This window comes from Pogona vitticeps, chromosome 2, assembly GCF_051106095.1.
Source record: "Pogona vitticeps strain Pit_001003342236 chromosome 2, PviZW2.1, whole genome shotgun sequence".
NCBI classification, from domain to species: Eukaryota; Metazoa; Chordata; class Lepidosauria; order Squamata; family Agamidae; genus Pogona; species Pogona vitticeps.
The window spans coordinates 236438834-236463674 of NC_135784.1; the positions used below are offsets into that span (position 1 = coordinate 236438834).

The 24841-nt window shown below is 38.8% G+C and overlaps 1 protein-coding gene across 1 annotated transcript in view; it reads left to right on the plus strand.

Moving 5' to 3' along the window:
* Window positions 1–24841, plus strand: part of PCSK5 (proprotein convertase subtilisin/kexin type 5) — a 357644-nt gene that overhangs the window by 313054 nt on the left and 19749 nt on the right. Inside the window, exons 23-29 of the mRNA XM_020787785.3 lie at window positions 446–634; window positions 3361–3429; window positions 14113–14155; window positions 14625–14767; window positions 15353–15553; window positions 23433–23516; window positions 24620–24815. Of these exons, the coding sequence (XP_020643444.3) occupies window positions 446–634; window positions 3361–3429; window positions 14113–14155; window positions 14625–14767; window positions 15353–15553; window positions 23433–23516; window positions 24620–24815 (925 nt within the window). The remainder of the gene's footprint in view (window positions 1–445; window positions 635–3360; window positions 3430–14112; window positions 14156–14624; window positions 14768–15352; window positions 15554–23432; window positions 23517–24619; window positions 24816–24841) is intronic.

Below are 24841 nucleotides of genomic sequence, written 5' to 3' on the forward strand. Positions count from 1 at the left end.
AACTCCTAAGGAAGAACCTCATTTGAACTCCTGAATCAGCATATGACTACATAGTTTTAAATGCAGAAGACATCTTGAAGAAAGAAGGAAGGTATCCTGTATCCATTCCCACTGTTTCAATGGGGTTATCCTCAACCCCATCCTATGTGGCACAGTGAGTGGAATGACATGACACTGGTTGACAGCAGATTCTGAAAAGTTAGCAAAACAGCTCCATTGTTTTGGAAGATAACAGATCATACCTACTTATTGAGATGCAGCACAGTTTTATGCATGTTTACTCACAACTTATTTCCCACCCGATTTAATGGGCTTACCTTGTAGTAAGTGTGCTTAAGCAGCACAAAATGCTTGGATTTGGGAACGATATGTCTAAGATCATTTGAACCCAAGGCCTTCAACAACTTCTCAGCTTTTTTATCCTGCTTTGCTTTCTGCCTTACAGACAACATGCTTCACATAGGAGAATGCCTAGAGAGTTGTCCTCTGGGCCACTATCCTTCAGAAGAGGACAGGATGTGCAAGCCCTGCTTTGAGCATTGTGAAGTGTGTCTTGATCAAACCAAGTGCGAGAGGTGTTTCGAAGGATACTATCTGGTTGGTAATATCTGCAAGAAACATGAATGTAAAAAAGGTAATGCATCTTACAACAGAGCATATGGCAGAATAAATTTAATATCCTGGATTTCACTGCATCAAAGGACACTTACACCAACCAAAGAGCAGTTTGCCATTTTCCAGTCTTCTCCCTTTCCCTGTAGGTGACTGCAGAGTTTTACAGGAAACAGATGTTGCATTTCTAAGTAGGACTTTCTTTTCCCAATATGGTGGCTAACTTCTGGTGACTAACCCAACATATAAACATCATAATCTCCACCCATCTGGTTAGATGGGATTCACTCCCTGCTAAATTGACATAAGACTGAAGTCTTATGAGATACCTCCTATAATCTTAGCCAAGCATGAAGGTAGAGCACAATGAGAGTCAATTCCAAGTGGGGACAAAACATACAACTTAGTCCAAACTGCCCATCTCTCTAATTTATTTCTTCCAGAAAAACAGGTCCAGGGGTGAACCGCCCAATGGTGGCAATAGACTGTTCCATTGTCAGCTGGTGGAAAACCATCTTAGCATAGTTTTTCCCACACTTTGATAACCTCTAGCAGTGTTAGGCTGCAACTTTTATGAATACTAGTCAGCATGGCCAGTAGTCACGAGAGACAGCGGATGTAGTCCAAAATGCCTGGAGGGGACCAGGCTAGGAAAGTGTGTCTTAACAAGTCAGCATTACTTATCCCCTTGTCAAACACATGCAAACAGCCTATGTTTAAGTACTGAGATATATGTCCCCCTCCCCCGCATGCACAAAATGTATCACTGCACCACAGATTTCTTTTTTCAGCCCCCCGTTTCTCAAACATACAATTTTCCTAAATGCATTCCAGTTTTCTTCTGTGGTGAATCTCTGTGCATTTAGTCAACTATGGATATATTTATTTAAAAACAATTTTGACAAAGCCATTATATATTATTGAAAAGATATCTACTTTTTCAAAGTGAATGCTTAAAAAGTCATACAAAGCCTCAGCTTCTATCTTCCTGAAAAATAATTGTGTGGTGAATTTTAACAATCTAATCCCATATGTGTCTAGGAAGAAAGCTCAGTGAGTATAAGACTATACAGCTTGAACTGCAGGGGATGATTGTGTGATTACAATCACATCAGATCTCATTTTAAATGTTGAAACTGATTTAACACAATTCAAACACATCAATATTTATATACATTGGTCTTCAACATCCCAATCTGTGCAGAAAACCTCTGTTGAGAAGTATGATCCCCAAGATTGTAGAATGCAGGCATAATTTTTAAGCAATCTGACCTCCACTGAAGAGCAAAGCCATTAGTTTAGTGACTTGCTTACATCCATAAAATGCAGCAATGTCAGTTACTGAAGTTTGCAGCTGAAAATACAAATAAACTGTTTTGGATTATGCAAAATGAGAATTGAATTGGGGCAAGGCAAATTTATTGTCTGAGTATGACTTAAGGCACATCATTATATACTCCAAAACATGAACATACATTTTTATTGCAAGTCTGCACAGATGCTTTTTGCCATGAAATCAGTTTTTTTCTACAATTTGAAACTTGTTTACCAAAATGTAATGAACTCTTTAGTCAGGCAGCCTGGTACATCTGTTTTCTAGCCAACGCAAGGAGCAACATGGGCACCAAATAATAAAATCAAAAATCGGAACAGACTTTTTTTTCCTACTGGAATGCAACTCCCAAAATCTCATGGCTAGCGACCATAATGGCTGTAGGTTTCTAGAAGATGCAGACCACAAAACATAACAACAATAACAAAGATAAGTTCTTCAGTCTCTGGGAAATGATGGTGGTGTTGGCAGTGATGGTAGTCTCCTGTTTAGATCACCTACCAGGGGGAAAAAAACCACAGACACATACATTAAACTAAATCCTGCTTGAGAGCATTAATCTAAATGTAATTCTGCACAGTAAGGTTTGTTGACATCATTAGCCAACAAGAGGCCATGTCAGGACGAAACAAGCAACCCACCTTGGATGGTGAGTTGGGCACATGTATGGCCTGGCTTTCCTATCAAAGACAGTGAGGGGAGGCTCAGAGAAATTCCCTCCACACGTTATCCTCCAAAGGGGTGATAAACACATGGAAAGTTCATCAAGGCCCACACAACTGGCACCCTGCTACTGAAATAAGTAAATTTCTACCTGATGGCCAACAAGGACTACCAAAGGAGGGAAATATGTGTCCATAAGCTTTTCCACAGTCAGTAACTCTGTATGATTGGGGTTCAACATTATGGGGAATCCTACAGGCCTAACAGAGCTCAGCATCACAGATATTAGGTGGCAGAGCCAGAAATCTGCATGTCAGTGAGCACAACTGTTCTCTGCATGGTACTTCTTCAAACAGATAATGTGAAAAGGACATTGAGGGTGGCAAAAATGCTTTTGTAGTCTGAGTAGAGGAGACAGTATCTACAGAGCTTTTGAAGCCAGTTTACTTGATACTGTACATGTATATGCCACATTGTAAGGTTAAGCTATAGTACAGATTAGGCAGTCATAAATGTAAAGAACTTAAACAAAGGGAATTTAGAAGGAAAGTTAAAAAGCACTAATACATCCTCCAGTTTTTTAGAACAGAGAGATCATGAGACAGTGGGAGACACATGTTCCACGTTTGTACCAGGTGCAGAGAAATGTTGTTTGGTCCATTTCCAGCATTCAAAATAAAAAGAAAAATCCATATGTACTGCCTCTTTCTTTGGGAACAATTAAATTAAGAATCAGCCTTTCCAATGTGCAGGTGAAGTAGAGAGTCTGGACTCCGAAGAATGTGTTCCTTGTGCAGACGGATGCCTGTCTTGCAGCTTGGGTATGTTCTCTTTTTAAATTTTATACTTTACATCTTTCACTTTGGAAGGCATTCTGCCTGTCCCCGTCTGTTCCTGGTGATCCTGGGAGCTCAGCAAGACAGCTGTGATCTAGCATCTCCACCCTTCCCTTCATTATGCTGGACTGAATATGGTGCTTGTTGGGGTAAAAGTGCCCCTCACTTGACTGGTACAAGATATGCCTCAGAGCTTGGGATAAATTCTTTTTTTGGCCTCCCAATCCAGGTGTCTCCCAGGACTGGCCATAGTTGCTAAAGGATTTGGAAAGCTGATTTTTTTTTAATTAACCTCTCAAGTTCTGGTCTGCCTACGAGTAATGTCCTTTGATACATGCAGGAATAGTAACAATAATGGGATGCAATTACTCAGTTTTAACTATCAGCATTATGCCACTCTATTATTTATAAAATTTGTTCTTCTTGGGAGGTGTAGTTTTATATTATTTATGTCACATACTCCTCTCCCCCCTACTTTGATAAACTGTAATTGGAAGTTGCCTTGAGATTGTCCCAGCCAATCACATTTATTTTCAGGTGTTAAGGAGTGTGGTAGTAGCTAATATGCAATAAGCAATTCAGAAAGCTCTGCATGAAGAGCAAAGTTTCTTAAACTGTTTCTCTGTGTGTCTGTGGGTGGGTGTGGGTGTGTGGGTGTGTGGTACTCGTACAAATTAACCTAGTACCTTCTAGGAGGGGAAGAAACACCTTTCCTCAATTTGCAATGCTTCTCATCATGACTGGTCTATATACTATGCAATCTCAGTTTAGGATTAGAGAGTGATCTGAGGGATTATTAAAGAATATCTTGCCAGTATTGCCTCATATTACTATACTTCTCTTGCAGATCTGTGACCATAGCTTTCACTAAATTATATAACGAGGAAACTGCACAGACTGTGCTGCCTTTAGAATATAGCAGACTGGCCTATTTTGAGGCCCCTGAGAACCCCTAGGCCTCCTTTCCCCCATCTGAAAGAAGTGTATGAGTGAAAGCGATCATTTTTTGCTCCTCAGTGTCTCCAGCAGCAGTGGTTTTGCCACAGAATATTCTGCTGCCCTTTTCAAAACGCTTAAAATACATCCAAAAATTCAAAGGCATATGGAAGGCCCAATGTGGGAGTGGATGGGCTGAGCAATCACACAAGGCACCAAGCTGAGGGTGAGATACCAAGCTAAACTGAAGGATGTATGAAACTGAGGTGAGCGGGGTGCTCAGCTGTAGGGACACCAAAAACACAGGTCACTGTGGCATTATTTATTTTACAGCTGGCCTGAATAGAGTATTCCAGAAACCAGAGATTCCCTTTTTTTAAAAAAGGCTGTGGAACAGTCTATGGGGAATCCTTGAATCAGCTTCTAGAGACCTTCATGGATATAGAGTAGCTCTGGTTCCAGGAACTCACACTGTTAGATTGGCTTTCTTTATGGCATGGCATGACAGCAAATTGTCTAATATAAATCGTTCTGTGATGTATTCTTTCTTTGCCAGAGATGGAAGAGTGCCAGCTTTCTACCTCTTTCAGGGAACAGTTAAAAGGGAGCTATATGTTAACTGGTTGTTACAAAAAAACAAACGAACAAAAAAACCCCCCAACTGCTACTTTATTTTCAGTACTTCCTTCATTCCTCTCAGCTGTCAGCCTTGGACAAGAATGAGCACAAGGATCTGAGCCAACTTATATTTGGCTTCATGCCAGTTAGATATCATGTTATGAAAGAACCCTTAGGCTTGGCCCAAGTCTCCCCTTCAGTGCAAATGTTCGTAATCAAAGCAAATGGTATCAAAGTATTTGATCACAGATATTCCACATCTCATTACATTTGTCTGTTAGATACCATAGTCTCTCGAGACTGTAGGATGCCTGCCTATGTAGATACTCTTGCTTCTTGTATAAATTTGGAAGTGCAGAAGTAGCTTATTCCACCCTCTTTTGAAAAATACTTTCCCACTAGGGGACAAATCTGTATTGTTGTCACTCCACTGTTCTTAAACGTTTATTAGACAGAATATTTTCATGAGAAATAAAAGATGTACTCCTATGCTTAATATATTTTCTGTTAGCATTGTCTATCACCAACTAACCAGGTTAATGTTGTCTGTTACAGCTAACCAAGAAAGACACTGTCCATCACCAGCTAATGTTGTCTATTACCAGCTAATATGATTACATAGAAGTAAATAAATTAAATATACAGGCTTTGATGGTTTATAGTGATAGCTTTTATCTCTCCTTTGACCACTTATTCTCCTTTCAGTAGTTTCCCATATTACATAAAGAAGTATTCAAAGACAGGCTGAGATTCAGTTAATTTTGCAGATGTTACTACTTTTGCACTCAGAAAGCTTGGCACAAGTGTGTCTGAAGGATGTATAACCTTGGAATTACATGAGAGCAGAACGACCCAGAGAAACTTGGTTTTTTAACAAGAGTTGGACACAAGAGTTGGTTTATTAAAAAATACCAATGTAACACCGAGTGTCCAAACAGAGATAAATGGAAACGTCTACAAGGAGGTTTGCCAAGTCCTAAAAGACACAATTATTCCTATTTAGGATGGGTCTCGGAGGGGGGGGGGTCTGCAGGATCTGGGAAAGATTATTGTGACTAAGTTCTACCCACTGGCACAGTTCTGTTAAAACTGAAGTGTACTTTATTGTATGTCTTTACATCTCTGGTTTTGAGGTATTGTAGGGAGGGTTGGAACAGAGGCATGGAACAGACCCTAGTGCACAAGTTCAGAAGAGTGGTGTTTACTTTTGTTTCAGTTTTAATAAGTGCTTAGAACAGGGGTCTCAAACATCCGGCCCGGGGGCCGTTTCCGGCCCCCCAGATGATAGTTTGTGGCCCTCACCTTGCCTGCCCCCCCAAAGCACCCACACATCCTCTGCTGTCAAGAGTAAAAAAAAAAAAAAAGCCTTGCCTCGCTCCCCGGCTCTCTCCCAAGACAGCACCTCTTGCACCCTCCATCCAGAACTGCAGCCTTCCAGCCAGCCCACCTGTCTGTTGGCTAAGGAAACTCCTGGGTGGCTTCCTCGGGCTCTTGCTCCACTTGGCGGAAAATCTGATGCAGCCCAGCCTCACCCAGCCTCTGCCTCTAGAGGCCCCCAGGTAAATTGAGTTTAAAACCCCTGGCTTAGAATGAAGTAGCTTTCGTGTATTTGTCACCTGGGGCTTTGGAACTCATAGAATGTCACAGCTTCCTAGCAACAAAGCTATACATGTGAGGACGTAGCATCTCAAAACAGATACTTCCTCACATGTGTATCTGCATTCATTCTAGAAAACATGTATTCATTTTGCAGATGTAGATAATGACAGCTATGGAACAATCAGTTATTACATGGCTGAAAGCATAACATTTATGAACATAACACTAAAAAAGTGAGCCAGCTGTCTGATATATATGCCCATATCCCCCCTTCATATGGTGTATTTCCCTGTCTTTTGTTTTTCTACTTCCACCCCACTTCCTACTCTCTATTTTCTTGTTTATTCTTTTATTCACTTATTCATTCCCTGTTTTGTCTTTCACTTTCCTTCTGAGAGTCAAACTAGATGCTCTCTCTTTAGCCCTGCATTGTTATTTATAGCTTCCTCATTAAGATAACACTACTTGAAACATAGAGTGGGGGTGCAATTAAATAAGTGGCATTTCTGCAGCTTGTTCCCCTTCCTTCTTTTCTATTTCAAATAAAATTTATAGTAGTTTGAACTGCTATAAAGGGAAGCACTATTGCTAAGAACTAGAATACGTGTTTCTTTCTGCCCTCTTACGTTATTAGCTGATTTCCTTGGTGGACCAGGAAATTCTAAGTGGAACTTCTCTCAGGAAATGCTGCTGCTGAAGAGGAGTTTCGAGGAACTAGATGCAACCCAGTGGGATTTTATCACCCTGGTAGAACATATTTGTAAAATGTCGGCATCAATTTTATTAAATGGTCTTGTACGAAATGCTGTGGAGCTGGCAAAAACTATGGGATTTAATAATTAATCTAATATTGTTTTATAATAATCAAAGAAATGACAAGTATCCCAGTATTTGATGGATACCAGCTCAGAGGATCTAAAGAATATAAATGTCAGTGTTGAAATCCTGAGTGAGCCATCAGGAACTTTGATGTTAAAAGTACTGAGGTGGGGGAATCACAGGAAGCCAAAAATGGGAAAACAACCACAGGGAAGTCATTTAGAGATGTTATTGGGGGACTGGGCTCAATATTTTCCATACAGGGTTTAGGCTGATGGAAGGAGAAGTCAAGTAATCATTTTGGAGTAAAATTTAATTGTTATGTCATCTTAGTTCCACTAAGCTGACTTGGTAGAGACAGGTTTTAGGAGAATAAAAGTATACAACCTTCCTTCCTTCCTTTGACTTTTATACCATCCTATTAGCGCAAAGCACTATTCTGGGTGGTTTACAACAATCATTTTAAAACAGACAATACCAGGTAATTTAAAGGCAAAATTAAGACATTAATAAAAACAAACAACACCAAGAACAATTAAAGCACTCTCTCGCTCTCTCTCGCTCACTCTCTCGCTCTCGCTCTCTCTCAGCAACCAGTTGTGAAGGTCAAGCTGCTCTTTCTTTGGCAGCAATTTATAATTAAAAAAAAATTACCTAAGAAGTGCTAAAGCCTGAATTTTGTACCTCAAAAGATAGATGGATAGATGTTGTTCCAGGGGAAAGTGAGTGGGGGGATGTTTATTTGAACCAGAAGTTCATTCTCTTTGAGGAACAAAAATCTAAGACACTAGCAATTGATAAAACTTTTCCAGTTGATTTGCCAGAGTATCACTTTGCCAGGTGCAGTGCCAGATGTTCAGACCCTTCAGTGAAATAGCCTAGAAGAATCCGAAGTCAGAGAGAGTGTGTGTAAGAGAGAGAAATGGAAGGATGATAACCATTGACTCCATTTTTTGATCTGCCAAGATTGCTAAGAACCGTTGGCATAAAACAAGTTGGCATCTTAAAACAGGAGGAGAATGCTGTAGGCGAATTAAATTCAAAACACTGTTTACTGTGAGCAAATAATGCTGTGTATAAAACATCTTTAAAAGATGTGTCTGTAATAATAGAATGACAGCTGTTTGCACTCTTCCTCTGACATTTGTTTGCTGAAATAAAACTTTGCAAAGTAGATTTTTGCATAACACAAATACTGTCTTTGCATTGTTGATGAAGGTTTGATGCAGCCTGAAGTTCTCTGCAGATGGTGTACATAACATTTCATACCTAGACAGTGAACATGTGTTGGGCTTAGACATAGTTTGCACTTAGCAGCTGAAGTCCTGTTGTCAAAGGCATAATGTTTAGAGACAAATTGCTTCAAGTAAAGAGATCTCCACAAAAATCTTTTGCTGCACACCCAGTCACATAACTAAGCAACAGATAATGTCTATGAAGATTTCTTAACTTGTTGCAAATCACCCTCTGAAGTTACACCTTTGTGTAGCAGCACAACAAGATTTCAGCCAATATAATCTAGGTGTCAATTTAAAGGTGTGAATACAGCCACAGTTGTACACATCTCTATTCACACCTTCATTTGAATGTGTGGAATTTTGGAATGGCATGCTGTGGGTTCTCCAACATTTCCTGGGTATCTTGTCTGAAACAGGGTTAAGATCTCTCTGTCTTGATTGCCTGGATAGCTCGGTGGTTTAGGTACCTGATTGCAGAGCCAGAGGCTGAGATTTTGAACGCCCACGGTGCTTCCTGGACAAGGGCTGGACTTGATGACCCGTGGATCCCTTCCAGCGCTGCAGCTCTGAGATTATTATTATTATCCAGCAACTAAAGTCATAGTGGGGTATGACAAAATTTCATCATGAAAACTCCTATCGTTAGGGATGAAATAATGTGGCCAACCTTCTTTCCCTGTTTGATTTATCACTTTCTCGACATACAGAATACCCAGTTGCTAAATCTCCCAGTCTCTCCATTTCCTTCCAAAAAAGGGTAATACATGCATGAAAGACTTTCTTTAAAACCGTATTTTAAATTTAAATTGTATTTAGTGCCTAAGCATTTGCAAGTGAGATGTAATAACTTGGAGAAGGTTTTGAGGATTCCATTAAGTACACAATGATAAGTAAGAAAGTGTATGAAGAAAGCTTCTATAAAAGCTTCTTAGGAAGATTTAAAGAAGCTAGTGATGCATCTAAAGGACACCATTGTCATATTTATTAGTTGATAACATTGCAGAACTATGGGACTATGGCAGATGCAGCTTCCCCCAGAAGCCTATTTCACTGGAGAAAATATCTGAATTCGTATTTAAAAAAAGGAAAACACACAAATGCAAAACCAAGGGTCTCAAGATCATCATTAATGATTAATTGCTGCAATACCATGCAAGACTGACAGCTTTGGCTTGTCCATTGACTTAGGTGGTAAAATCAAGGGCATCGTCACTTGTGTCTTACCTGGTATGCCAGGAGAATGTAAAGCCAATTTTGGCTAGAACATAGATTCAATTTTTCACTTACATTCTGTTACTGCACCAACATCATGAGACAGACTCATGCATGTAAATCTCATATGGAATAATTCCCAGAAAGATGGAGAAATGCTTATATCATCAAGTTTACTTCAAAGAAAATAGACACGTTTATTGTTATTCAGCTTTTTTTTTTTTTTGAGAAACAGGAACAACATGAAACTAAAGTGTTTTTGCCCTATACCTATGTGAGCATTCTGCCCTCCAGTGGAATACTACTACTACTACTACTTTACTTTATATGAAACACTAATCTTTTAAATCCATTTCTAAACACAACAGATGTAGATGCTTCTCTTCAGTCTCCTGCATTTCTTTTAACATCAAAACTTTGAACACTGCATATTTGACTACATTTGAAAATATCATGTGATCTGGAAGCTCCAGAGTCAGATTTCTAATTTTTTCCCCAACAGCAGCATCTTTAGAATACTATGGGAGAGTGTTTTGGTATAGTATGGCCATATAGGAAAACTTCTTTCTTTTAAAAAATGAACCAAAATTTATCAGTTTCTTTATAGTAGTTGTGATGGGATGAGGGCTTTTCCCCCCATTTACACTCCGACATGAACTTTATGTTTATCTTATCTATCATGGCTAACTCAAATGCTAAACCTATTGAGTTTCTGACTGGTAAGCAGCTGTGAAAACTACAGAAATGTTGTTGCTGTTATGTGCTGTCAAATTGCCTCCAGCCTATGGCGTCCCCATGAATAAGCGGTCACAGGAGGATTAGTGTGGGGAAAAAATGCTACTTGAAAGTTGGCTATTAACTGATCCTAGATGTTTTAATATCAGTACACAGTTACACAGGAAAGTTTTTTTTCCAGTTAAATGATGCCTTAAAAAAAGAAAAGAAAACTGATTCCAGTGTAGTTCAATATGATTATGCAAATGCATGATACATTTTGTTTTCCAGTGCTTTTTAATGATGTGCTTTGTCCAAAGCTGAAAACACAATCTAGCGATGATGATAATCATTCTTGGTCCTTAGAATTAAATGACACAGTAGTATAAAATGCAGTTGTCCTTGTTCTGCAAAGCTATTCATTTTATTAACTAAAAAGAAAAGGGAAACTCTAGTGTGAAATAGTTGATCTTCAGTTCTTGGTTACTTCTGTGGGAACTTAAATGAACACCTTAGCTGTCTGTATGATCTATTTGTTTTGCAAGCTTCCACAGTCAAACAGTGAGTGAGGCCTGTCTTAAGGTCGATGGCCAGCCTCTTCCCCAGCTCAGGGCGGAACTGCATATTCAATTAAATCATTGCAAGCTGGTTTTTTTTTAACATTTAAACAAGTGGTTGTTGCTCCAATCCAGAGCAGAACATTATGCAACAATGAATGGAAACTGAAATTCCTAAGCTAGTTTTATTTTTGCTTTTTTAGTTTCAAAACTCAACACACACACACACACACACACACACACACACACACACACACACACACACACACACACACACACACACACACACACACACACACACACACACACACACACACACACACACACACCTTAAAAAGGCAGCAGAAGGGACCATTGTTGGCACGAGAAAAATCCAATCATATATATTTAATCTCACATCTGATGTCATCTATCTCTAGGCATGCACAGACAAAGAGAGACATATTCTCGCTTGTTTCGCTCCTTGGAATAGTCATGTGAAAAAATATTCTAAGAGAAATCAGATGACCACCCTGTGCACACATCAAAATTTGAAAAAGTTACTTTTTTTAGACTCTAGCTCCCAGACTGTCACAACCAGTATTTTCAAACTCTGCACAAACACATTAAGAGGCCAGCCTTACTACATTCAGTGAAGCCTATTTCAAACTTAGCATCTTTTGCTTTATAGTTAGGAAGAGAAGTCCTAACTGGACTAGGAAAACATCAGTAAAATGAAATCATGGGTACCTACATGGCCAAGGCGTCTCCTGCAGTCTTGTAGCACTTGGTTTGCAGATGACTCTCCAGCTGCTTTTGCCTAAAATGAAATGCAGCATGGTGATGCCTCTCTTGCATCTGAACTAACTATTTAAGTTTGCAGACTTTAAAGTAGTCACAGTTCTTTTTTTAAGCATTCAGCAAGATAGCAGGATTTTTCTCAAAAGGACCATCAACATACATGGGAAGATGATAGAACAAAAGTTATTCCTGACTGAATACAATATATTGGAATTATGGGTGGTCTGCCGAGAGCCAGAGAATCCTGATTAGATCAGCAAAAGTCATGTCTTTCAGAATCCTGTGAGTTCATTGGTGTTTAATCATTTTAATGTATAATCTCCAGCTGCCTGATCTTAACATGGTGAAATATTGAATGCCTTTGGTATAACGTTTAGGGAATAGGCGATGTTCTGTCACAGCAAATTCTAGCCAATGCTTATGGATTCCACTTCTGATCTCAGATGCCAGATTAGTTTAATGAGGGTTGGGCAAGCTCTGAAGATTTGGGAGACATTTTTCCAGTCTTAAAACCTTTAAGGGACGCACCACACGAGACTAAAATTTCCCGTTTAACTCTCTGTTCTCTGCTTACTGAGTTGGAAGGGTTGCAGCATCTCCCTTCCCTCAGCATCAATAGCATTGGATCTGCTGCTATCATTACCAGTGGTAGGAAAACTGCACTCTCAGAACTGGGATTACTGGAAGTGAGGAAGAACTTTCACCAGTCCCTTTCCCAGAGATCACTATTGAATCACCACCTGCTTCTAGTGGCAGTGGAGTGGCTGTATCTCCACTGTCACTAGAAGCATGAAAACAAACAATCTCCAAAGCCAAGGAACAGCATCCCCCTCAAACTGCCAATTGCCTGAGCTGTGGGAACGGGAGGTGGAGCTAGACATATCTGTCATGATTCCCACGTGGTCCCTGTTTGTTTCACCAAACAAAGGAGCTCATGCTATGTTCATCTCAGCTGCCACCAGTTGAAACATCAACATTACCTATTATTAATAATCAAGGTCCAGGCCAGATGTCATTTTAAAAGAACCAAATAGAAATTGTTCATTGTTACAGATGCTGACAGGACAAGCAATGTTGTTAACTCTTAAACAAACATCCTCCTTTATCCACTCTCAACTACCCCTCTCCCACCCAAACTCCCAAAACACTCCCAATCTCAAACTCCCCCTCCTCCTGCCGAGTCCCTTATATCTCGTGACTCAGCCCCTCCAGCACTCCCATTGGTCTATGTCGATAGCATATGAATATTCATGATCTGGGCAGATGCCACGGTATTGTTTTGGAGGATGGAGGACCCAGGCTGTTGACGCTTGGATTTTTGACCAGTTTTTTTTCCTTGCTTAAAATAGTTTCAACCTAGATTACAGCTGAAATTCTCACTTACTACATTTCCGTTGTGCTATAACAAGATAAATAACTATATAGCATTAGTTAATTATTGGAGCTGCTGCCTAAGTAGCTATATACAGTAATTAACACCCGAGAATCTCATTTTCAGTGTTAATAATACAGCTGTAATTGTCTGCATCCTATTTGACTCTTTCCCATAACTATGTCCACTGGATATAGAAGCCTGTGGTCTATTGTTTTACTTGTGTATCTGAAAGTGGGTTGTAATCCATGAAAGCTCAAAGTGAAATAAATCAGTTAATCTTAAAGGTGTCACAGGACTTCTTAAATTAGGTCAGTAATTTTGAATTTTTAAAACTATGGACACAAAATGCCTTTTATGCTTTAGCTCTGAAACATGATGCAAAAAGACCACCATCTCTAATTGTCATTACTGAGTATTCATAGATTTTAAAAAATGCCAATGTTAAGAGGATTAGTTTGAGGGCAGAGGAAAAGACTAAAATCCACTTTGAATGAAGAATTCTTCTGCCAGTGAACTGCAGATTTTCTCCAGTCTGCTCAGTCCTAGGCTGAGCCCACTGCCTTTCAGCCTCCATGCAGGAAACAGCAGAGAGCGACAGGATGTCCTTCCATGCTCCATATTGTGGAATATGTTTTTCATCAAGCTCTTCTGAATTCCAATTGTGATTGTCATCATTATCATTGTTTTTATTACTGTTACTCTTTTAGCTCCTCCCCCTCACTTAAACACTTCTGATTTTCTCACGGGTTAAATCAGTATTAAATACATTTGTACTGGCATCGTGTTTTGTTTTCAATATGTTATTTATTTTTAATTTCAGATGACCCACGAATCTGTACATCATGCCTTCATAATTATTACATGTAAGTTCACGATTCTCTTTCCCTCCCTCCCTGTCTCATTGAATCTTCTGAAATAAAACAGTGCTTCCTTTGGAAGGCCAGTGTGACCAAAAAGATAGTAGAGTTAGTAAATAGGTTGAATCTCATCTGATGTTCTGATCATCATTTTTTCTTTTCTTTCCTTTCTGGAAGAAAACGCACGTATCACATAAATACATAAACAAAAACAAATAAATATGTCATTCAGATAGGGGTATAAAGAGAAATCTTTTTGGAATGCAGATCAAGAATATATACAGTTCATTTGCAAACCTTTATTTCACTACAGAGGTTTACTGTCTGAGTTAGACATTTATGGGAAGATTGTGCATGTCTCTTTCAATTACGTTCTTTTCAGATGTTTTTCAGTAACCAACTCAGTCGTGCCTTTCCTACTCAAGACTGAAGAGTTCCAGAATCAAATTTGCATTTTCATTGATTTTGTCTCTAGGTACAATCAGCAGTGTTATAGAAGTTGTCCTCAGAATACCTACAACGATGAAAATTCTCTCCTCTGCATAGCGTGTCAGCCAGATTGTAGAAGCTGTGACAAATACGAGTGTTACTGGTGCAAAGCAGGTTTTTTCCTTCTAGGTAAGCAAAGTGGCAAGGACTGTATTAATCTATTTATTTAATGCATGTTTAAGTTGTTCATCAACCAAAGTTCTATGGGTGGTGTGCACATTAAATCCTTTACAAGACCGACAGGTACATGCCCTGCCCCCTATTATGAGTTATCTTCACCTTATCTTTTCCAGATTGGATCTCTGTGGTCAAAGGTTGAACACATTAGTTTTTCCCCCTTGTTTATTATAAGGAAGCATGCTTCACTCATAGCTTTTAAACTCTTTATTCATACATTCCAAGCTGCAAAAGAGAATCAGAGTGTCTAGCAACGTTTGTTAGCTGTCACATAACTACCATGTATATGTTTATGTGCATGTCCTCTAAGAGAAGCTTACTCAGAATTAAACTGTTCAAGGACAGAGGTTACATCACAGTTTGTTTCGTAGGGTATTGCATCAACCTCTAAATAAGTAAATGCATGCTCCATTCCTACATTCTAGGGCAAAGGGCCATTGATAAGCATATAAAGGGCACTGTCTGTCAGTTTTCCAGATGGTATTTAACCAGCCTTTATGTCATTACGAGATAAAAAGCTTTGTGTTTATGCTCTAGACGGGAAATGTGTGAATGATTGTGGAGCTGGCTTCTACAGTGATGAGGTCACAGAAGAATGTGAACCGTGCCACAGGACCTGCAAAACATGTACAGGGTTCAAGTACAATGATTGTACTAGCTGCAGAGGAATTTTACAGCTACTCCATGGAAAGTGCATGAATCCCAAAAGAAAACAAGTAAATGGGAAATTCTGGAATGGTATGTTGTCACAGTTCCTCAGAATTATTTTCATATTCCTTCGCCAGTAATCATTATGACAGAAAGGAAACCATCCCTTTCCCAAATCTCAAAACAAAATTTATTTATAGAAATGCAAAGTGCTGGCTGCATGCAGAATCACCACAACACCAGACCTCCGTCCTCACAAGGTGGCTGGAAATGCAACCAGCTCACCATTATACCCACAACACCCCCAGATGACATTATGTTGGATTGACTGAATAATTGAAATAGCTATTGGCTCACGGATAAACCTCTTGTGAGACCACCAACAGAGGTTGGGGGTCACATTTGGCAAAGGAATTTTTTTGTAAAGGGTGAACTGAAACCTGCAGCCAGTGCTATATCTTTATATGTGGGTCAAACTATACATTAAGAAGAATGGATATTCCCAAGAATTTACCCTTCACCCCTCCCGCAATGGGACTACCTCAGAGAGGCATACATCAGCAATCAGACTTGCAAATTAAGCCTGCATTTACTTCCCAACTACCATTCAAAAAGCCAAACCTGCTAAATGCAATGTGCAAAGGTGAAGGAAACTGGGGGCCATGATAAGCAGATGTCTTTCACTACTGGAGGAACACGTCATCTAGAAACATAGTAAACATGCCATACAGTTTGATTCTGTCATCACTGTCTTTACAGAGATTAAAAACTCACTAGTAAAGAAATAATTGTACCCATTTTTTCTCCCTTGAATATGTTCACTGGCAGGGATTTTTACTTAAAGTGAATTACATTCCCTGCTAACACTCTGTAAAGAAGGGGTCCTCTGATTTGGTCATTTGCTTTGGGAATTTAAAGAACAATGTTGGTACTACTTTTGAAATAATAAAAGGTTATGATCATATGGTTATGATTAATCCAGGATATATGAGAACTTAAAGCATGACAGTCTCATTCACTGGAAGCTTCCAGCCTCTTTCATCCAAGTCAAATGATATAATATACAGTATTTGTCATCATTGTTTCAGTTTGGCATAGACCACAATAGTGGTTTTTAAGTTTCTTTATAAGGGAACGAAATTAAACTCCACTAGATAGAAAGTGTTGGGTTCAAGAGTTCTTGGTTTGCCTTTTTGTTATTAAAATCAATTTTACTGAAAGCTGAATAAATAGTTAATGTCCATGCAGTTTTGATGTGTACATACTAAGTGGATACTAACTAATAAGCTATGAGACATCACACTTTTGCCTTTCAGGAGGCTTTTGTTTCATCTTGTTCTCTAAAGATGAGTAATTATTCTCAATCCTATCTTACTGATAGAAAGACTGAAGCTACACCTCTCCCATGGCTTGCGTTCCGCGGACCTGAAAGACCGCCTCTTCCCTTATGTCCCATCGCGATCCTTACGGTCAGCCGAGAACGATCTCTTGATGGTACCATCCGTGCACCAAACGGAAAGGGCACTTAAAGAGGCGTTCTCGGCGACTGCCCCACAGTTGCAGAAGCCCCTTCCCCTGGAGGTTCGCCAAAACCCAAACCTGAGTGCTATCCGGAAGCGATGTAAGAATTTTCAACATCTGTTTTTAAATACTGGGCTTTAAAGAAAGGATGAAATACACATTGCAATACATATGTGTGTGGGGGGGATGGGCTTTCCCCAGCAACATCAGCAATATAGACAGAAAGCAGATCGGGGTTGAGCCCATGTTTCACCCAGTTGAGGAACAGTTTGGCACAAGGACTGACCCGAGCTGTTTTATCTGTTCCAATCTTGTTCTTCTTTCTGCAGTAGTAGCAGTTAGCATAGGATTAACAGGGCATCAGCAGGGATGCCGGTACAGTACTACACTGGCTCTTACCTGCCTGCTGTATGGGGAGTGGAAGGGGTTGTGAGAATCCTGCAACCTAGTCTTTTGTTCTGTAGTCTGTTTCAGCCACGGAAGGTGTATTCTGCAGCAAAGTCTCTTTCTCTGGTGGGGTTCTTGCTTCTCTCTTACTCCAGCATGGACAGGAATTCATTAGTTCAAGGCCAATGAGGGAGATGGAAGGAGGAAAAAGACTTCATTTCACTTACTGTCAGAACTCTGAGTCAGTCAACCTCAGTATATAGCAAATTTTTTAAAGGGTGCCAGCTTTGCATACTCTCTGGAAGCAGAAGGAAGATTAAATAATTCAGTCCCTGATTAGAATAAACTGTGAATACTTTCTGTAACACAGCCTGAAGAAATGAGTCTGAATTTGTCTGGTATTTAAGCTTTCTTTTCTTTTCTTTAAATCTAAGCCAAGAAAGCAAAATGTCTGGGCCAATAAGTGTTGCTTGGGACATCTGTATTTTATCTTGTGTACCAGATGATGAAATTATTTTGGGAGCCAGAAGACACAATAATGCAGGGCTTGATTCACTGCACATTAAAACATACAGCGGCTCAGCTGGAAGAGATATTTAGCAAGAAGAAAGGGCTTCATTACTGCAGATGATTAACATGTTACATCAATATTTCTGCAAGACAGCAGAAGAGAAAATAAATTCAGAGAAATAGATGTTTTGCAAAAATAAAAATCCATGGTGGGTCTATTTTTCAAATCTGATATGGTTTCAAAAATGGATTTTTAAAAACTGTTTAAAACTATTTTAAAAAATTCAGGATGGAATTCATTTTATATGTCCTTTCTTGAAACATCTGATTTACCTTGTGGCAGAAATGTCTTCAATCTGATGTACCATTCAAATGTTCTGTATTTAAACAGTTTCATTATTTACTTTTTGACTATACCCCTTCTTGAACAAGATTTATTTTAAGTGTAAGCATTCATACACAATGCAGCTCAGCAAGAGGGGAAGTAAAATGGTCTAAAGCTGAACATCAGAAGGTACCGGTTAGATCATTAGTCAATCTTGCTAAGTCTCAACAACCGGTACCTTCTGACATTCGGCTTTAGACCATTTTACTTCCCCTCTTGCAGAGCTACATTGTGTATGAATGCTTACACTTAAAATAAATCATGTTCAAGAAGGGGTATAGATTAAAGACATTTCTGCCACAAGGTAAATCGACATGAGTTTTAACTAACTCTGCCTAGAGATACTAGCAATATCTCTTTCATGTATCTCTGGAGAGGTTTGTATTCTGCAAAGGGTGTACTCCACCTGAGTTATCACTCTTTCTCAAAGGGCGTTCCTTGGTTAAACAGTGCCATGCAAACCCTGAGGCCATCAGCATGAGCCAAGGCTGGAAGCACAACTGCAATGGTACCACACTAATTGCAAATTTAATAAGACTTAACAAACTCAAGGGTATGTCCAGGCTCCAAGATGGAATATGTTATGGACTCTGTTGGATCCCAGACTTAGCCCCTAAATAGTTTATTTTCTGGTTCTGCCAAAACATCTAAACTAGAAAGGCAAGTTTTTGCCCTTTTCTTCTTTAGTTAAATAACTACATGCATCCAAGTTCTAGCAGATTTTAGCTTAGTTTAATAACTTTAGCATTTAGAATTTAGCATCCAAGGGGAGTGTGTACATGCTTGTGTATCACTGCTTCATTCCCTCCGAAGTTGCATGCATTTATTCTAAATACCGATTTTATTAAAATAATGTGGCTTTCACTATAATAACTAGATTTTTAAAAAATAGTTCATGCTTGGGAATATGATTCATTCAGAACTACTCTGTGGTTCCTCCAAATTTATAATTCTCATTGGTTAGAGTTGACTAGGCTCTAGGATTTTACTATATGCATATATTGTTTCCATTATAACTTACTATACAATTATAGTCATCTCTTAGATATATATGTTCTGTGCATTTGTATTCATGGCTGTAGCAGTTTTCGCAAAGCCGTAAACAGAATGGAGTCTAACTAATAAGCAGCTCTACCTATGGATGTAAGGTTTTTTCATAATTTCTGAGGAATTTCTTTCAAGTGTTCTAGAAATTTCTCTAACACCACTTCAGGTGTAAAAGGGGAAGTTAACGTAGAAATCATTAATCACTATTTAATCCAAATTTGCAACATATTTTTCGAAAACAGATTTTCCAACTCTTTTATACAACTCCTATTATTTTTTCTAAAAATAATGTTCTTTATGTTGCCATTTAATTCTTCTGTTCTCAACTTAAACCAGATCACAGTATCTAGGGGAGATATAATATCAGGAATAAATCTTATTTGGTTGACTAAATAATAAAGTTTTATATTAGGGAGACCAAACCCTTCCTCTTTTGGAGACTGAAAGCATAATTTTTAACATAAAGAATAATATTCTGCCATTCCTTTCTTTCTACCTCCCTTATTGATATTGGTAGCATCTAAAATAGGATGTTAATCATCAACAAAATTTTACACAGCGCAATTTGTCCAGACCAAGAAAATGCAATCTTCCTATATTCCTTTAATTGGTTTTTCACTTCTAGTAAACAATTTATCAAAATTTTTGCTTTTTATATCTCATAAATATGTTTAGTAAGATTTATTCCTAAATATCTAATACTTTTCATTATCTTGATATCAAATTTTTCCTTTACCAATGCTTTCTCCTCATTACAATAAACAACATCATTTCTGATTTATTCCAATTTATTTGTAAGCCAATTATTTCCCCAAATTCGTCCAAATTAGCTTTTACTTAATACATAACTGTAGATGGATCCTCTATTGTTAACAATGTATCATCAGCAAATACATTAATCTTGGACTTAACTTTGGGGGCAATTACCTGCCTTAAGTTAGTTTCTATGCTAGCATTCACCAACAATACTATGACCAAATCAAATAATGTCTTGTACCCCCCCCCAAGGAAATTTATTCTGTTCCACCATCATTCAAGGTGTAACAGAACAAATTTTTAAACTATAATTGATGGACCATATCTCTAAATCATTTACCAAAACCAAGGTTTTTTTTAATCAGCCGGTCATTCCACTGAATCAAATGTTTTGAAAATATCCAACATTAACATTTTAAGTCATGAAGTCATTTTGAGGAGACTTTCTCTAGCATTTCTCCCATTATAAGGCTTGCTTCTGAAAGGGAAGAGGTGTCCCTTGCTCAGAGTCAACCACAATGGAATACATTTCTTTGCAACCATTCCATTTATTTCCATCAAGAAGTCCCCAAATCACACCATTCAAAAAACAAAACAAACACCATTTTAACACTTTGGTGTTATGTATTGCTTTACTGCTTGGACTATGTAGGATAAAAAGACTTTTGTTTAAGCAGGAAAAATAATGGGCAAAATCCTGTTGATGTAACTTTGTGTCAGTGTAACCTGGATTAAGCATTGGAAATATTTAATTTAAATTCATACATAGCTTTTCCATTTCTGAGGCTCCCTAGGGCTTCCTTTTGCCCTGGAAAAGCCTTTAGGAATTTCAGGATAGAGGCATGAGGAGCCTTAAAGAGTACAAAAAAAATGCCTCTGGGATTGAGACCACCCGTGGCAATCCGGCAGAATTTTTTTTAGTATTAAAGGCTCCCTCCACCTCTATCCCAAGGCTCCCATAGGTTTCCTGGGGCAAAAGAGAGTGCTAAAGAGCCTTGGAGTCTGAAATAAGGATACAATCTTATGATGGTATATACCAGAGGTCATATCTTGTGAACAATATATTTGCTATCTTAATGAGTAAGACTGTTGTTGCTTACACTGTCCATCAAATGTCCTAACAATGTTCTGAGACTGAATTAATATCCATGTGCACTACTTCAAATTCCAGTGAACATGGCCTGTTCTGCTGTCTCTGCTGACTCTTGTTCTTCCAGCCCAAGGAGCTTGAGTAAGACAAGGGAGAATCAGGGACAGAAGCAGGTATGGGATGGGAACAAACACAACCCTGTTGGCTACAACCTACAACTAATTTGGTGCAGTGTAAGGGACCGAGCCATCACATGGTTCACTCAATGGCTAGTATGGCTTCCCTTGCAGCCTTCTTGGGAGTGGAGGGTATCCTTCGGGACTAGATAGGCGGGATATAAATTAAATAAATAATAAATAATAATAATAATATCCATTGGAAGGACAGGATTTGGTACCCATCCTGGTCTGTAAAAATGCACAGACTCCTTCTATCGCTCGATTGGGGGCTGGGCTCAATACATGCAAGCCAAATCATGCCCTACTGATGAAGAAAGTTTTCCAGAGCTTGGGAAAGGTTTTTTTTTTTTTACTTCTTGTGGTCCAGAAAAAATATTTTTCCAAATTCTAAGATTTTCATATAGGAGAGAGATCATCTAGCATCTGTGCCCTAGAGAGAAGGGTGTCCACATTCAGCAAAAAGAACCCCTGAACATTTTCAGTTTTTTCCATGGTCAGAAATGTCTCTGCTGTTTCTTCTCCATTATAGTTCTGTGTAGCTGAAGACATGGGCAATGTCAAAAGCATCTCTGAAAATAAGCATTTACATCTGAGTAGGAGACAGTTGAATAGTTGACTGGTAGACATTTAGGATGCCATATGTTTTGCAGTGCCTCAACTCCTAGTACATATTCCCCTCTGCTGGAGACTATGAGCTACTACAGTGCTGAACCGTGCTTATAGCTGGAAAGTGAGCACATTTCAGGCTTTTCCAAATCATTAAACATATACTGAAAACTAACTTTTTTGTTTCTAAAGAAAAGGGGGCAAGATCCATTGTTGCTCCATACCCCAGCCCACTAGGCTTGCTAATGATGGGTGTTCAGGTATAACAGTGGGAATGTGGTGTGTGTAGTTTTCACCACACTGGCATAGCTAGCAGGCCCCTATGTTACCGTGCAAGCTTTTTTGAAGAGACCTAAATAATCAGTTGTCTTCAGCCAGCTGAGGACAACTATCAGGTGCACCATAGCCTATTGAAAACCAGGTTATCCCAGAGTTCACAGCTCAGAAACTGGATAAGAAAATGCTTAATTGAGCCAAGATTTTTGCCAATGCACTTAACCATGCCCCTAAAGTCATAATGGTACTCAAAAATCCTCTCAATACAAAGCTATGTCATCAGTAGCTTTTATAACATAAATGCTTCCATTGCCCATATTTTTAATACAGAGTAGACTATGTCTAGATGGGCGGCATATAAATGCAATAAATAAATAAATAAATAAATAAATAAATAAATAAATAAATAAATAAATAAATAAATAAATAAATAAATAAATAAATAAATAAATAAATAAATAAATACTTATGCCAATTGTAGAAAGCAATTAAAGTGAATTACTAAGAGAATGTCGGATTGATGTTAGTTTGCATACCGGATTGATGTTCGTTTGTATGCTAACTGGTTGAAAAACAAACACATTGCCTTCTTGATCTGATTATATTCTGCACTATAATCTGCAAAATCATCCAATCAGGGTGAGCATCTTATGTCAGCATGATTTACACTTCTCTTCCTTTATTAAGAGTCATGGCAAGCCTGTCTCTGATCTCCAAGTGTTCTTGTATCAGGGCCTCCGAGACACTGAGCACCCAGCCAAACTCAAGCCAAACTCAGAGGGGAGAATATGAGAGAGGCACCATGATTTTCCTCCCTCTCTGGCTATGATTATGTTTTGTTTTGATTTATTTTGTTTTCACCTCCCCTTTAAAAATGTTTTAAATAAATAAACTAAATAAATACATTAAACCAAATACTGTATGTGAGATTGAAACCAAATTGGGGTGTGGGGGGTGTATTAAATTGGCAGCTCCATGGATGACGCATATTTCTAGTTCATAGGCAAGTGCGGGAGGGAGGAAGACCCCCCTTCCCTTCTGCCCTGAAAGGAAGTATAGTTCAGTTCTATGGCCTCTGGGACACCTAGCTCTATAGCCTATGAGATATTGATTGGTGCTAAATAATCGTATCTGAAATGATGCATTCTGGGATGCATTGCAAACAGACATGCAAAGTAGCTTATGCACTATTTCTTTCCTTTCTTTTTATAGCAACAACTAATGAACTTCAGTCATGTGATCCTCCATGCAAAACCTGTGAAAAAGCTGCTGATGCATGTACTTCATGTCCCAAAGGTATTCACATCTTTAGCTTCTTCTAGGTTACACATGGGCATTATCAGGAAGATTTTAAATACTGTGTGTTTCCTAAGAAAGTCCTGGTTAACATATATTTCAGCTAGTGCGCTGAAAAATGGTTATAATTTAGGGATAGGCTGTACAAATGGAAGCTTTATAAGGCATATGATTGCATATTGTATCACAATGCTTTGTGAAGTAATAGCAATTTGCCACTACAATTTACACCACTGCATATATGCCAACATAACTAATCAACAGGATTCTGGGCATATTATACTTTATGATACTTTACGTTACATCACAGCCATTCAATGGCCAAAATATGTTGTTTAGAGTAAGCCAAATTGTAACTTTTGGTCTCTTCCTCCCTGGTAAACAAACTGTCCCAGCCACATATCTTAGAGGGGTGTGTGCATGTGCCTTGAAAATCATGGTAAGGAAGCATTGTTTCCTGGGAAGAAATAGACCAAAAGTTATGATTTGGCGTACACTAAGGAACAAGATTTGGGCTAGTGAGCTTCATGTTTGAATGGGGACTTGAACCTTTATCTCCCAAGTCTCAACTGAAAACTCTAACCGTTCCATTATGCTGCTATGAGACCCCACCTTGTTCAACACTAAGATCTTCATACCTCTTTAGATAGTCCTGAAAAGTAGACACTACCCTACAATTTGTAAACCTGGTAATCCAATGGCCTGTTTATAGTAATATCAAGAGGTAGATGGGAAGGGAATAATGCCAGTGTTCTGCAATTTGGATGGAGGATCCTGCTTTGAATGTTGAATCCTAGTCACCCATGGTGTTCATGATAGTGGTGAAGGAGGATAACTAGAAGCAACATGTTTAAGAATGTTTTGCAAGAACCATAATCTCCATGTGGAATTTAAAATGTTTGTTCATGGCAAACTGCTATGGAAAATAAGAAGGATGGCTTATCCACATTTATGTAACAAAAGACCTCTCATTAACTTTCTGCCGTAAAGTTAGCTTAGTAGCTTGACTAGAGAAAGTTTGTTTTATCAGGACATAGGTGGTTGGTGCGTAGCGTTCTGTTGATTACCCTTCCAATACATCTTGTCTATTTTGTTATTTTCAGAGAGATTTCTTTTTGCTGAGTCTTGTGTCCATGTTTGCCCACGCGCAACGTTTGGCAATGTGAGGACAAGGCAGTGTGAGAACTGTGCAGATGACTGTGAAGAATGCACATCAGCCAACCATTGCCTGAGGTGTCTGCCTGATTCAGACATGCCACTCTATCTATACAGAGGCAAATGCTTGCAGGAATGCCCCACGTGCGTATCCCTTTATCCTACTTCAA